This window comes from Dendropsophus ebraccatus, chromosome 8 (assembly GCF_027789765.1).
Source record: "Dendropsophus ebraccatus isolate aDenEbr1 chromosome 8, aDenEbr1.pat, whole genome shotgun sequence".
In the NCBI taxonomy this organism is placed as follows: Eukaryota; Metazoa; Chordata; class Amphibia; order Anura; family Hylidae; genus Dendropsophus; species Dendropsophus ebraccatus.
The window spans coordinates 19,304,027-19,316,813 of record NC_091461.1 but is presented as its reverse complement, the minus strand read 5'-3'; the positions used below and the strand labels follow the sequence as shown (position 1 = coordinate 19,316,813).

At 37.3% G+C, this 12,787-nt stretch overlaps 1 protein-coding gene across 3 annotated transcripts in view; it reads right to left on the bottom strand.

Annotated features, from left to right (window-relative positions):
• Nucleotides 1-12,787, bottom strand: part of LCOR (ligand dependent nuclear receptor corepressor) — a 67,180-nt gene that overhangs the window by 14,738 nt on the left and 39,655 nt on the right. Inside the window, exon 7 of one of the 3 annotated variants that reach the window (XM_069979969.1) lies at nucleotides 10,035-11,854. The exons of the other annotated variants lie outside the window; for them this stretch is intronic. Within the exon in view, the coding sequence (XP_069836070.1) occupies nucleotides 10,879-11,854 (976 nt within the window). The 3' untranslated portion in view covers nucleotides 10,035-10,878. Of the gene's footprint in view, nucleotides 1-10,034; nucleotides 11,855-12,787 lie in introns of those variants that run through there. 3 annotated transcript variants of the gene reach the window in all.

Below are 12,787 nucleotides of genomic sequence, written 5' to 3'. Positions count from 1 at the left end.
GAATTCACATGTCCGCAAATAAGTTGATGTTCTGGACGGGAAAGAAAGGTCACTACAGTGCGGCGGCGATTCAAAGAGTTTCCCCGCTGCCGGCATGATACAGACACATTCGGGTAATGAATCCATGACATTCCTTCCCCATCCGTAAGGTCCGCAGATTTGCGGACGTGGTAATGCGCTATAAGGCTGCATCCAATTTCGTCAGCCACTGGTATCAAAATAATGAACAATCTGATTGAAGCATGCTGGAGTTGCGCTAATCTCTAGTTAAAACATCTGCCCCATAAATACAAAACGGTAGTTAAATAAAATAGGCAAACATCATAACGTTTAGGTGGCTTTAAATCCCAGTAAAAACAACAAAGCAAGACTTCGACTTTTTTTCTTCCATAAAAGAACAGAGGATTTTATTTTTTCACAACAAATTTATTAGAAGAATAGTGGTTTTGAAAAGTCTAGCATCCAGTGAGAACTACCATACACAACATTACAGCTGGGAATGTACTTTTTTTGTAGTTTTTAAAATGACATGGTCAAATAATACAATGGAACCATTAAATTTTACACATGCACGACGACAGAATCAGCGCTTTCAACATACAATGCCGAAATAAAAAGTTAATAAATGAACCACATGGATTTTTTTTTTTAAGTTTAAAAGTACTTATCACATACATTAGACATCTTATTTAGTCCAGTCAAAATCAGAACAGCATTAAAAAAAATAATAATAATTATGTAGTGCAATCAAACAAAAAAAAAAGTAATCGTGATCATAAGTGCTCTACTACATAAGACATTGATCATAGCAAAGAACGAAAAAAAAAAAAAAGTAAAAATCACAGTACAAAAAAAAATTGTAAATAAATATAAACTACAGTACAAGAGAAATATTAAATTATACAATTCTGTCAAACTGTAAACAGCATATTGAAATGAGGTCAATAAGTGTGTAGGAGGGGGTTCCTGTTTAGATACACAGGTTATCCAATTTACACAAATTAAATCTATAGAAAGACGGTTAGAAAGTAGTCGTCACATGGAATAGAAATTTGAATTCATCTTAGCAAACATGGGTCGTCAGGATCAGGCCTTACTATTAAGGCTATGCACACACACAGATTTCTGGTCCGTATTTCTAGCTTTTTAAAAAGCTGAAGTCGTCAGACCATTTTACCTGCCACTTGGACCTTTTTTGTTGTAATTTTTAACTTTTTTTTCCTGCAAAAAATATTATTCTATTTGTAATCCAGCTTCTTTTTTTTTTTTAGCTGTAAACAGCCAAATAAAGTGCCATGCACTTAATTTTACAGCCATAAATAGAGATGAGCAAACCGGGTTCGGGTCGATCCGAACCCGAACGTTCTGTATTTGATTAGCGGGGGCTGCTGAACTTGGAAAAAGCTCTAAGGTTGTCTGGAAAACATGGATACAGCCAATGACTATATCCATGTTTCCACATAGCCTTAGGGCTTTATACAAGTTCAGCAGCCACCGCTAATCAAATGCCGAAAGTTCGGGTTTGGATCGACTCGAGCATGCTCCAGGTTTGCTCATCTCTAGCCATAAATTTTATGGAATGTGAATTACCACTTGTTTTTGAACTTGAGAAAAACATTTTGAGGCATAAAACCGCCAACTCATGGTTCAAAGTATGGCACAAAATACTGTGTGCGAACAGAACCCAAGGCTGCTCCTACATATAATTTTAGTAGGCATGGGTAATTCAAATTTTTTCCCACCAAATGCTGCTGTACCGTGGTTTGCCATTGTTTTCGGCTACAGATCCAAGTGCAGCGGCAACTTGCAGCAAGACGTGAGAACTACCCACTGCCGCCATTGTTAACTTTTTTGGCAAATGAGTAATTAGTGTATGTTAAACTCAATTTAAATGGCTTCTCATTTAAATAATACAAAAGTGACTAATACAATTGAATATTAACGTTATTTTCGTTCTTGCCATTTTTTTTTTTTTACATACAGGATTTAAAATTAAAAACAGGAACCCCCGTGCTATCTGTTCAGTAGTAACTGAAAATACAGAATGCCACTATACGTGTCTGAGGCACTGTGTGCTGAGGAGTTAATATGCAGCTTTTATAAACCGTTTGGCTGAGTTATACCTGGATACCTGAAGTGAGTTTTTATTTTTATTTTTTATTTAAACTTGACATTCATCAAGGATGTGCTACAAGCACGTAAAAAAAAGGAACAGGAAAAAAACAAAAAAAAACAAACAAAATGAAATTAAAATACAAATCACTGCTAAATTTAAGTATAGAGTACAAGTACCTGAATCAAGTGAGTAGTGAGTAGAGTGTCCCTGAGGGTTTTAAGCAGTGTGTACATATGTTGAATTCCTAAGTTAAGCATTTTAGCCTGAAAGCAACAGCGGAAAATAAGCAATCCCAGAAATCCCATCAAGCAGAGGCTACAATTTATGCAAAAAACATTAATGTCTATTTTGTACAAGGTATTTTTTTTCCTCTTCCTAGCAGCAGTGAACTGCTGTACAAATACATCCCATCTGCAATCAACACATGGGAGTCAGATAAAACATTTACTTTAAAAATTATATAAACATTTATATCCTGAAAAGTTATCAGTTTACAATCAAATGCATTCATGGGCTAGAAATACTTCTGCAACCGCATTTCTATATGCTGGTAGAATAACTACGCTAGTCTTCTTGGAAAATCCTTTCATGTGCATTAAACCTATTTTTTCTTCCACAAAAAGAAAAAAAAATAATAATAATAGAATACAATAAAAAGTGGAGATTAGTGTATTTTAACCGCATGTGAATGCGTAAAGTACTGGACTTATCAAGAGAGATTCACTGTAATTTGGTATAAAAGGGCTGTGCCACTTAAGGCCATAATCAATGTATTCAGCTTTATACTTCTATCCTTCTCAATTCCAAATTAAACTTAATGCATGTGTCTAGCATAAGGACAAGGCTACTACATCCAGGCTGAATTGTTCCGGCTACGTGACATAGTTGTTAAGGATTTTCAGTGCTGTATTACGCACCAAAAAAATTCCATTTACACCTAGAACATTAGTTTATGATTTAGGTCATAGGCAGATTTTTTATAGCACAGAAAAGTGGAGGAAAGGAGTGCAACTCAACAATTATACGATTTATGTTGTGTCGAAAAGTGTTGGAGGGGATTGATTGAAAATGGCACTCAGCATGAACACCATTCTTTTCTTGGTTTTCTTAAAGTGGGGGGAGGTCACCTGGGGAGTAGATATTACCTGCGCTGCTCCCTTTCCACCCTCAGAACATCCCTGAAATATGCTTTCCAAGATGTGATGGGGGCAGATCATTGTGTGCAAGTACAGCAATGTCAACAGGCGATGACCAGTAGATGCAGCGACATTGTGCAGCAAGGTGGGGCAAGGTGTTTTTTTTTTTTTTTTGCATGCCCCCTTATGCAATAAAGGACAACAAAGACTGAATATTCACCTCCCTGGTTCCCCACTCCCTAGCATCTGTTGCACTTCGGCTTCTGATACAGCGTCTGAGCTGAGTGGGGAGCTCCAGCCTACACGAATAGTTAGAAGCCAGGCCCAGAAAGAACGGCAGCTGCCAGGGATTGGGGGAGGTGAGAATGCTGCCTTTGTTTTGCGTTTTTACTGCGCAGGAAGATACATTTAGAAAAACCCTTCAAAAAGCTTCCTCACAACTTACTAGCAGACACAAGTGTTTACTTTTTTTTTTAGTGATTGGATCTAGCAATTTCTTATTTTAAGGAAATTAGCAATTTTAGGTTTTCTCAACAACATCTAAAATATTCTGGTTTGTTTTTCTTTTAAAAAAAACAAAATTAAGGATTGAAATGCGTTGTCTGGGTGAAATTAACCGATAAAACAATCTGAATACTCTTAGGGAAAAAAATGCCAAAAAAAAAAAAAACAGTGCTTCAGAGATATGAAAAAAAAAGGGATCTAGACTAAAAAGATCAATTAGGTATTATAAGAGTGAATCTCAGTGATAACTCCAGTGAGGAGTGAATATATATTAGTGCTGAAATAGAAAAAGTGCTAACAAGCTCCTCTCTCTACTCAACAGGAACTGACAAGTGCTTTCTAAAGTCATCTAACAATTCTGTATAAAAAAAAAAAACAACAGCACTAGGAAACTTGAGTTGGTAAAATGCCAGACACTCTTGCGGTGTTTTTTTTCTGTGTACATGATATAAACTCAAAATTGCTCGAATAGATCGATTCGGCTGAATTTTAACAATTCTTCCCACACCCGTTTATTTTTGTTTCCCCCCAAAATTAGTACGAATAGTATTATAAACACTTTACATAAGCTTAGCGTAACAAGCTGCAATCTAGTTCTATAGACTTTTTTGGCAAATACACCTGTAAGCACATCTAGCATTGGTCCACTGACAGAATCTGTAAGCAAGGATAAAAAAAAAAACTTAAATAAAACAAACCCTAATGTCTCAATGTCCAATAGTAGGTTATTAAGGAGGATGAGCTGATGCTTTTTTAATACTTACATGCTAGACAATTCAGTGACACAGCAATACATTCCCTCGCCTGCATATGGCTCTGTCGTAAAAACGGCTTTTATTGAAATTGCACTGCTCTCCCTTAAGCAAGAGATTTCATTTTTTTTTTAATTTTTATTTTTTAAACAACTCCATTTTACTTGTTCACTCAAACTACTAAGCCTAAACCTACGAGTTTAAAAATAAAGTTAACTTTGAGGTATGGAATTTATCTGTACATAAAAATAATTCAATTTAGTGATCTTCAACATAAAAAAGTGACAACAGTACAGAACTAAAAATATTTACACAGCAGTTTGTTAACCCGGTAAAGTGGTCCATTTACTGAAACTAAATAGCCCGTATGGTATGACAATGAACAAAAAAAAAAAAATTAACACTACTACAAAAAGGCATAGTAGGCGTTGCAAAAGTATATAGTTACAGTTCACAGATAAGATGGCAAACCTGATGCTGAATTAAGTCATACCAAGTGGAATATGCAGATCAAGACATATCAAAAGCAGAGTATGAACTAAGTACTCGAGAGGTATTTCGTGTTCCCAAAACGGTGGTTGTTATAACAGTAAGCTAGACTCGTGCTTTGCTTATGAAATCGCTTAAAACGAAGGTCGAAAAGGTAGATATTGTTGTAATGGAGGAAAAAAACAAACAAACTATATATAATCAGAGAGTGGGTCTAATATGGCTCAGAATAATAATTTAAAAACCCTTTCCACTGTTGCAGTTACATTGCATATTTCAGTCACACTGATATACACCAGTGTTAAAACTAAAGGATTCTTTTTTGGGGGAGTTGGGGGTTACTTCTAGCGAAATACAACTTCGTAATGCAAAAAAGCATGACACACAGCAAGTCGACTGAACTTGCACAATCTGTATATAAAAGCCAAGTATGTTAGGAAAACAAAAAAAAAAATCTGTGTACAGGACATCTAACATTGGAGCATGGGGGGGAGCACATGCACACTGAAGTAGGAATGCCTAAATTATAGAGTGCTATAAACAAGGTGCGCACCTGAATATTAAGACTGAAACTTTACAAAATCTACAAGATAAAATAGAAATCTTTTGAAATAAAATCAGCAGCTTTTTTTCTTCTCTTAAAAGGGTTATGAAATATTAAAGGGACCATGAGAAACGCGCGTGTTAAGGAAGGGTTGGCGGAAATTTTTGTTAAATCCTCTGCAAATTGTTTAGGAGCCGATATTATCTTCAGGAATTTGACCCTTTCCTCTTTGTCAAAGAGCAAAAGGAAACTAACATTTTCCATGCGATGTTAGCATGTAGAGGTGAGAGAAGCTACAGTAAGTTTGGTTTCACGAAACGCCACAAGCTCGGCATGACTCCTGGTGGTTTGAGACAATTAACAAGAAAAAGTTATGGTAGTCAGCTCACATCCTGTTTGGGTTTGAGAGGATCCTCAAACAAGAAAAGAGGGTGCACGGGTCCGGCTTCGGCCAGCTGCCAGTACGAAATGGAAATAACAAAAGGTGGTGGTACGCGTAATGCGTAGGTCCTTTGCTGTCTACCATACATGAGCTTTTTTACTTTTTTGGAATGAAAAAGTTTTGATACATTTTTAACTGCGGAGTGCTGGGACCACCAACATTGTTATTTCCGGTTTGAGACAATGGATGCAGCCCATTTTCTTCAGCCACTGGGAGTCAAATGGTGAGTGTTCTGGGTTTTGCGAAACCAAACTTACTGTAGTGTTCCTGATCTCTATTAGTAACACATGATCACTAGACAGTCGCATGGTTCAATGGCGTTCCCATAGACATCCCCCATTACCATGGTCTTACTTTAAACCAGAGATGGAGAACCAGCTGTTGCAAAACTATAATTCTCATCATGCCAGGACAGTCAAAGGTTGGTTTTGGGGGAGGGCTCATTCCCAACAGGAAATTTTGTTATTTTTTATTTTTTCAATTTGCAGCTACTTTTTAAAAAAAGTCAAAACATACATTAGGTCCTGCAAACCCCTTTTAACTTTGCCTCACAAAACAGTAACAGCCATTTTGTATTGCAAATAAATTAGTGCTTAAATAGGTTTACGCATGTCCGCAAAAAAAAAAAAAAAAAAAAAAAAACAAGCCCCCTGCCAAGAAGCTCTTGCTTTCTCAAAAACATTTCTCCTGCAAAGTAAGTTTTACCTGAAAGTTTCATTTCAGATCTTAGTGGAATGCTTAGAAACCGACAATATGCAAATACAATCTTCAGGTCACAGGTTAGTTAAGTGGTGTTAAAGATTTAAAGTGTTTGGTATATACGTAAGGAAAAAAAAAACACAACGAAAAAGACCCTAACAATATTTACAGAGCCTACTCTAAATTCCAAATACTACACGTTTATCAGGGCTACATTGAAATGTAGGCACACAATTCCGCCAGGGCTCGATTGTCAGAGCTAGGTAAGTATGTAGGTGGCAGTAGTGTAAGCACAGTTAAAGACTACCTGAGGTTGAACTGTTGTTATAGAACTCACATTAAAATGTGTTGCAGAATCTGAGGATTTTTAAGTTTTACAGTGAACCCTGCCACATGACTTTTGCCGCCCTATCAGCAGTACAGGATAGAGGTATAGATACTGAGCTCTATGATATATTGGGTATACCCGATTTAGGGTAAACACAGAAAACCCTGAAAAAACTCCTAGAAGAGGTAGCAAGCGTTCTGATCTTTTCTGCCATAAAAAAACAAACAAAAAAAAACTAAAAACTTTTTGTTTTTATAAAAGTGCTGACAAATTCCTAGAAGTCCAGATCCCAACCAATCCAGAGAATGGATGAAGGACATCATAGCCCTATTGAAATAAATGAGACCCGCTGCTGTTCGAGAGACCATCCCTCACATGCAATCTCCATGAAATAATTCTGCAACATCTCCATACAGCTCTGTGATTTGCCGTTCCTCTGTTATTCTAATTAGAAATACAGGACTTAATGATCAACTGGGTGTTTACAGTTGGGGGGGGGGGGGGGGGTCCCTGTACAATCTAGCATTGTCATCTCTGATTTGATAGTGTCAGACAGTAAATGGACACCCCCCCAACTGGCAACACCATAGACTGCATTGTGTTTTAACAATGCAGTCTATGGCACTTATGGGAGTTCCATACGACGGCTTGTGTTTGAAAAAATCCTGCAGTCTCCTTCTGAGGATTCCACTGCAGTTGTGAAATTAGAGGTATGCTTTAAGGCCAGATCTAGAGGTATGCTTTAAGGCCAGATCAAATGGAGCAAAAGCGGCAGAATAAACGAGGAAAGTGTTCCACCCGGTATTAGCACTCGTGGAATTCTGCTCAGAATTCTTATTCAGAGCTGAATGCAAGCGGAATTTCTGCACGGAAATGTAGGAGGGAGACACAGAATGTTTAGCAAAGTTGTTTTTAGAAGCCTTTGACAATTTTGTAAGGGAAATTCTGCGCTCAAAAATCTCACAAAAGGAAAATCAAAGCCTCATGGATTTCTATAGGATTCTGCCAGCGGAAGAATGAACATGTCCATTCTTGTGGCAAAAATCAGATCCGCCGCAGAAATTCCGCTGTGTGAACTGCAGAGCGGAATTTCCATTGAACTCACTGGAAGTTGGCTCTGCAGCAATTTTATGGGCGGAATTTTCAGTACGGATTCAGCTTTTGCTGTGTGAACTGGCCCCAAGAATAACAGAGTAACCGCACAACATAGAGATAAAGGAGATTATGCATAACAGCTATTTTATGGGAAATATCTATTTAATAAAACAGGAGAGCGACAGATCCTCTAACTGCACAGCCTGGTTGCTGAACCAGTTCTGTGGCACCCTCACCCATTAGGACTCCCAGTAACATGCCTTTACTTATCACTTCTGATAGATAATAATAATTATTCTTTATTTATATAGGGCCTACTGATTCTGCCGCACTTGACAAAGATTTGCCCATCTGATAGATATACACCTGAAACTTAAATCCACTCAAGGATAGCAATGTTTAGTTTGCACATTATGGGCATTTATAAAGCAACAATGGTTTCTGAAGTAGGAGTGAGGTAACAAGTATGGCTATGTTCCCACTTCGGGAAAAGATCGGGGAAGGTGGCCAATATTCCGCCATTATTATTATTATGGGAAAACATAGCCTATAGTTGGAATTTAGGTAAATTGTAGAGAATTTATTCGGAACACAATGATGTATTTTTTTTGTTTGATTCACTATTAACATGGAATCTGTATCGGACTGGACTAGTCGATCTTATCAAACCACCATCTTGAATCCATAGGAGTCTGGATGGAATACTTCACTGTCCTTGCAAGTCCATCAATACCCGATTAGGATATAAAGAAAGTGGGCTTGCAAGTAACAAGGTGGAAGTCTTTAGTAAGGAACCCCTTCAAATTTGGCAAAAATGTGTGCCTACCCTTTAACGTACCATGATGCTACAGAACAAAACAAAAAAAAACAAAACAAAATAAAGCAGAAACTAGACAGATTATAAAAAAGGCTAGCAAATAATTCATCCATGTTAAACATTGCAGTGCAGTGATCATGTGGCAAGCTACGCTGCCTTTTCTTTATAAACCTATTTTACATTTACCACTGCATACAAGTATAAAGCATAACAGAAGAAATAAAAAATATAGTGTTCATAAGAGGTTTTACAAATGGTGCAAGTCTTTACAGAGCAGGTTTGGTGCAAAACAAGCTCATAGTGGAGTGTCTAAAAATGTATGAAGAGCAGAAGAGAAATAATAATAATTATTATTATTATAATAAAAGTAGAAAAAGTACAAAACTGTGTGGTTCATGGAGTGCTTCTAGTTACCTGAAGAGACCGGAAATGCTGCATTTCGATAATCTACACCGGACAATGATTGACTATCAGCTTACACAATGACTATTATACAGTAAAATCAATCCTAGCAAATGTGCTAGACCCAAGGAGTGCCCTTCATTCCTGAAAAAATTCTGAGGTTGTACTGTTATGATCAATATGCACCAGATAATATCACAGTAGTTAAGAGTGTGAGTGTGTGTGACCCCTGAAACCTACAATGTAGAAACCACACAGTTTAGTAACTATAAATCAAGTAAAAATTTACATATCCGTGTGTTATTTCCAGAACTCTGAGGACTGAGAGTGTGTGTGTGTGTATATAAACCAACATCTCCAGAAATAGAGAGCTGATATAAGGATAAGGCTACTTCAGATAAACCCTACCGCTGCATTGCCACACAGGTTTAGTGTTGATCTGGCAATTGGTATAGATTGAAGGTAGTGCGTCTACTATATCCTCCCTGTAAGTAGAATGGCAGGTAAAGCCAAGATTGGGGTAAAGGGGAAGCAGTGTAGTGTAAATGTTCACTATGTCATTTATCTAAACCTACAGAAGAATATTAAGTCCATCTTCGATTGCAATGAAATGTTCTCAATGGTCTTTGCTGGAGTGTTATGAAAATATATGTGTACCGACACATACAGATAATTTTTTTCTTAAATCTCACTAAGAAAAAAAAAAATAAAAAAAATTCAAATTTGAAAACACACGCACACCTGTTCAGATGCCTCCATGCTTCCTGGCTAAACAGGACGAACACTGCCCTGCTCTGGAGAATCTTTAAAACTTAAGAAATGTAAAGCTCTAGTAATACTCTCTTCATTTTGTAGGTTAGAAACGTTACTGCCGCTAGGCCTAACCATACCCATGTTTTTTGTGCTCTTTGCACACCGCCACTCGCAACTAAAGCCTTTTCTGTTTTGCATTCTCCGAAAAAAGTAACAACCTCCAAAAAAGTTAAATGTGAGGTACATTCAATTTTTCAGAAATAATCATTTTGGCATAAACACTTAAAATCAGACTTCTAGGAAATGAATTGTTTAAATATCTTTAGACTGCTTTTTGTTTTTGTTTTTTTAATCTTTTATCCCCTAGACATTGGTAGTATATATTTAAGTAACTCCTGAATTTTTTTTTTATGTTTTTTGTTTTGTTTTTTTAAAGTGGACTTGTGTTCAAAAAATTTAAAATATACATCAAGAACGCAATACATGCAGGCTCAATAGCAACGAGTCCGTATTCACATGTATAGGTTCTCTTGCTGAGGTAACAATTCGCTATTGAAAATAAAAAGCATGCGTAAAGGCCAAATAAAGTATTCAAGGGTTGTACTGGGCGTGAGGAATTGACAAATCTGCCTGACTTTGAGCACAGAGTTTGCACCTGTAAGAGGTCTGTTAGGAAACTGCCTTATAAGTTTCACAATAAGTTAAGCAGGTGTAAAGTGTGCTGTGCATCAGAAGACAGAAGTGCTTTTTTGCCCAGTTTGGTTACAACTCATTTCCTAAACTTAGGACTTTACAACATGCCTATTCATCTTTAGATTCATTTGCACTTGGCGATGCCTCCACCTCTTCCTGAGGTTCCAGTTCACTTTTTACTGCAACATCTTGTTCTTCCAACCTCATAAGTTTCAGCTTTTTCTTTGGAGGGTTTTTTAACGTGCCTAACCTCTCTTTGACTTTGTACTCCAGTGTGCTATGAGGAATCCCGTAAATGCTTTGCGCTTTGGAAACGCTCATTTTGCCGTTCATGACAACGGCAATCGCTTCCTCCAATATCTCACTGTTATACTGTCTGTATCTCCCTCTTTTTTTCCTTGGTTGTTTAGAACCGGGGTCGCCTTCTTGATCTGAGGTGGAATATGGCTGTCCAGAGGTAGACTGCTCAACATCTGAGCTCCAGGAATCAGTGGTAGTATCCAATAAATTCCTTCGATTTTGCTTTGGAAGGATAGTCCTTAATTTTTTGCTAAGTGCACTCTCAGTTTGTGAACCCATAACCAAAGAGTTGTAATTGTAAAGATCCCCGCTGCGGGACTCCCAAGACAAATCCATGCCGCGGACCTGCGGAATTTTTAGGTCAACTGGAGAAGAAAGGCCCAATTCCTTTTTGATTTCGTGTTTGTTTGGAACATTTTTTTGAAAAGTGTTTGCATTTTCTGTGAGTATAGGCAGGTCACTGATGTTGCTGAGTGCTCCATTACCCCTATATTTCACACGGCCAAAATTTAATTCATAGTGCGGTTTTGCCCAAGAAGCTTCCCTGGATAAGATCAAATGTTGTCCTTGATTCTGCAGTCCAGACGAACCATGGCTGGCAGCTGCTGAAAACTTTCTGCTATGCAATTCCTCACTAATCTGTAAGGAGCGAGCCAATGGCACTTTTAGAGGTGTGGAGTGGCCATAAGTTTCCCTGGTTGCATCCAGCAAACTTCTCGGAGGCACCCCATCACCACTGCGCAGAAGTCCATCTGGACGGTGCAGGCTGGGTCTCCCAGGTCGCCTAATTGGATGGAAGGAAACTGATGTGAGCAGAACTTGCACAGGTAGGGAGGGATGGGTGAATGGGGCCACTCCTTTATTAGAAGGCCTTGCTTGGGTAACATCACTTTTTTTGTATGCTAACAATATCTCAGCATCAGTGTCAGTTTAACAAAAAAATAAAATAAAAATAAAAAGTTCACAGAAAGTAAATGAAATTTTTTTTTTGGGCAACAAAAAAAAAAATATATATAAAGCTGTCACTTGGATCTTTGGTTGGGTTCACAAATTCTTGTAGAAAAAGGAAAAAAGAAAACAAAAAGGTCTTGCGCAACAGTCTGTGAGGAGCACTTTTTTTTTTTAAAGTTATTAATAAGGTAGGTAGTGGTCAATCCCTTTAAGGTGTATACACAAGTGATTTATGTGACGTTACCACTAAACAAGTACAGTAATAAAAGAGTAAGCCACTTGGTACATAATGCAATCTACTTTAAACAGAAAAAAACACTTAAAAACAGTGCCTGCTGCTCACATCATTATACAGATAAAATACACAAAGACAGCCCACGTCAGGAGACAACATGGCTTTGGCTGCTTTAAAAACAGTAATTCTTTTTAACATTAAAATGAGAGAAAAATGGCCGTACAAGCAGAATTTTACGCTACAATCTGTGCTTTGTGGTAGAATCATTTGCGCTGAACAAATCTATATTTTAGCAAAGCACAAAAATCCCAACAAATTAGCTAAAGTTTGTCGGGTTTTACAGCGTTAACAGTGTCAGACCATTTTTCCCAATTCGAAAGAACAGATTTGATAGGTGACAAAGGCATGATTTGGATGGTGATTGATTATAGATTTATAAAGACATGATTTTGAATATTGGAATGCAGATACATATTTTGGAGAAAATAAATAAAAAATTAAAATAAAAAACACCATACCACATGGATGCTT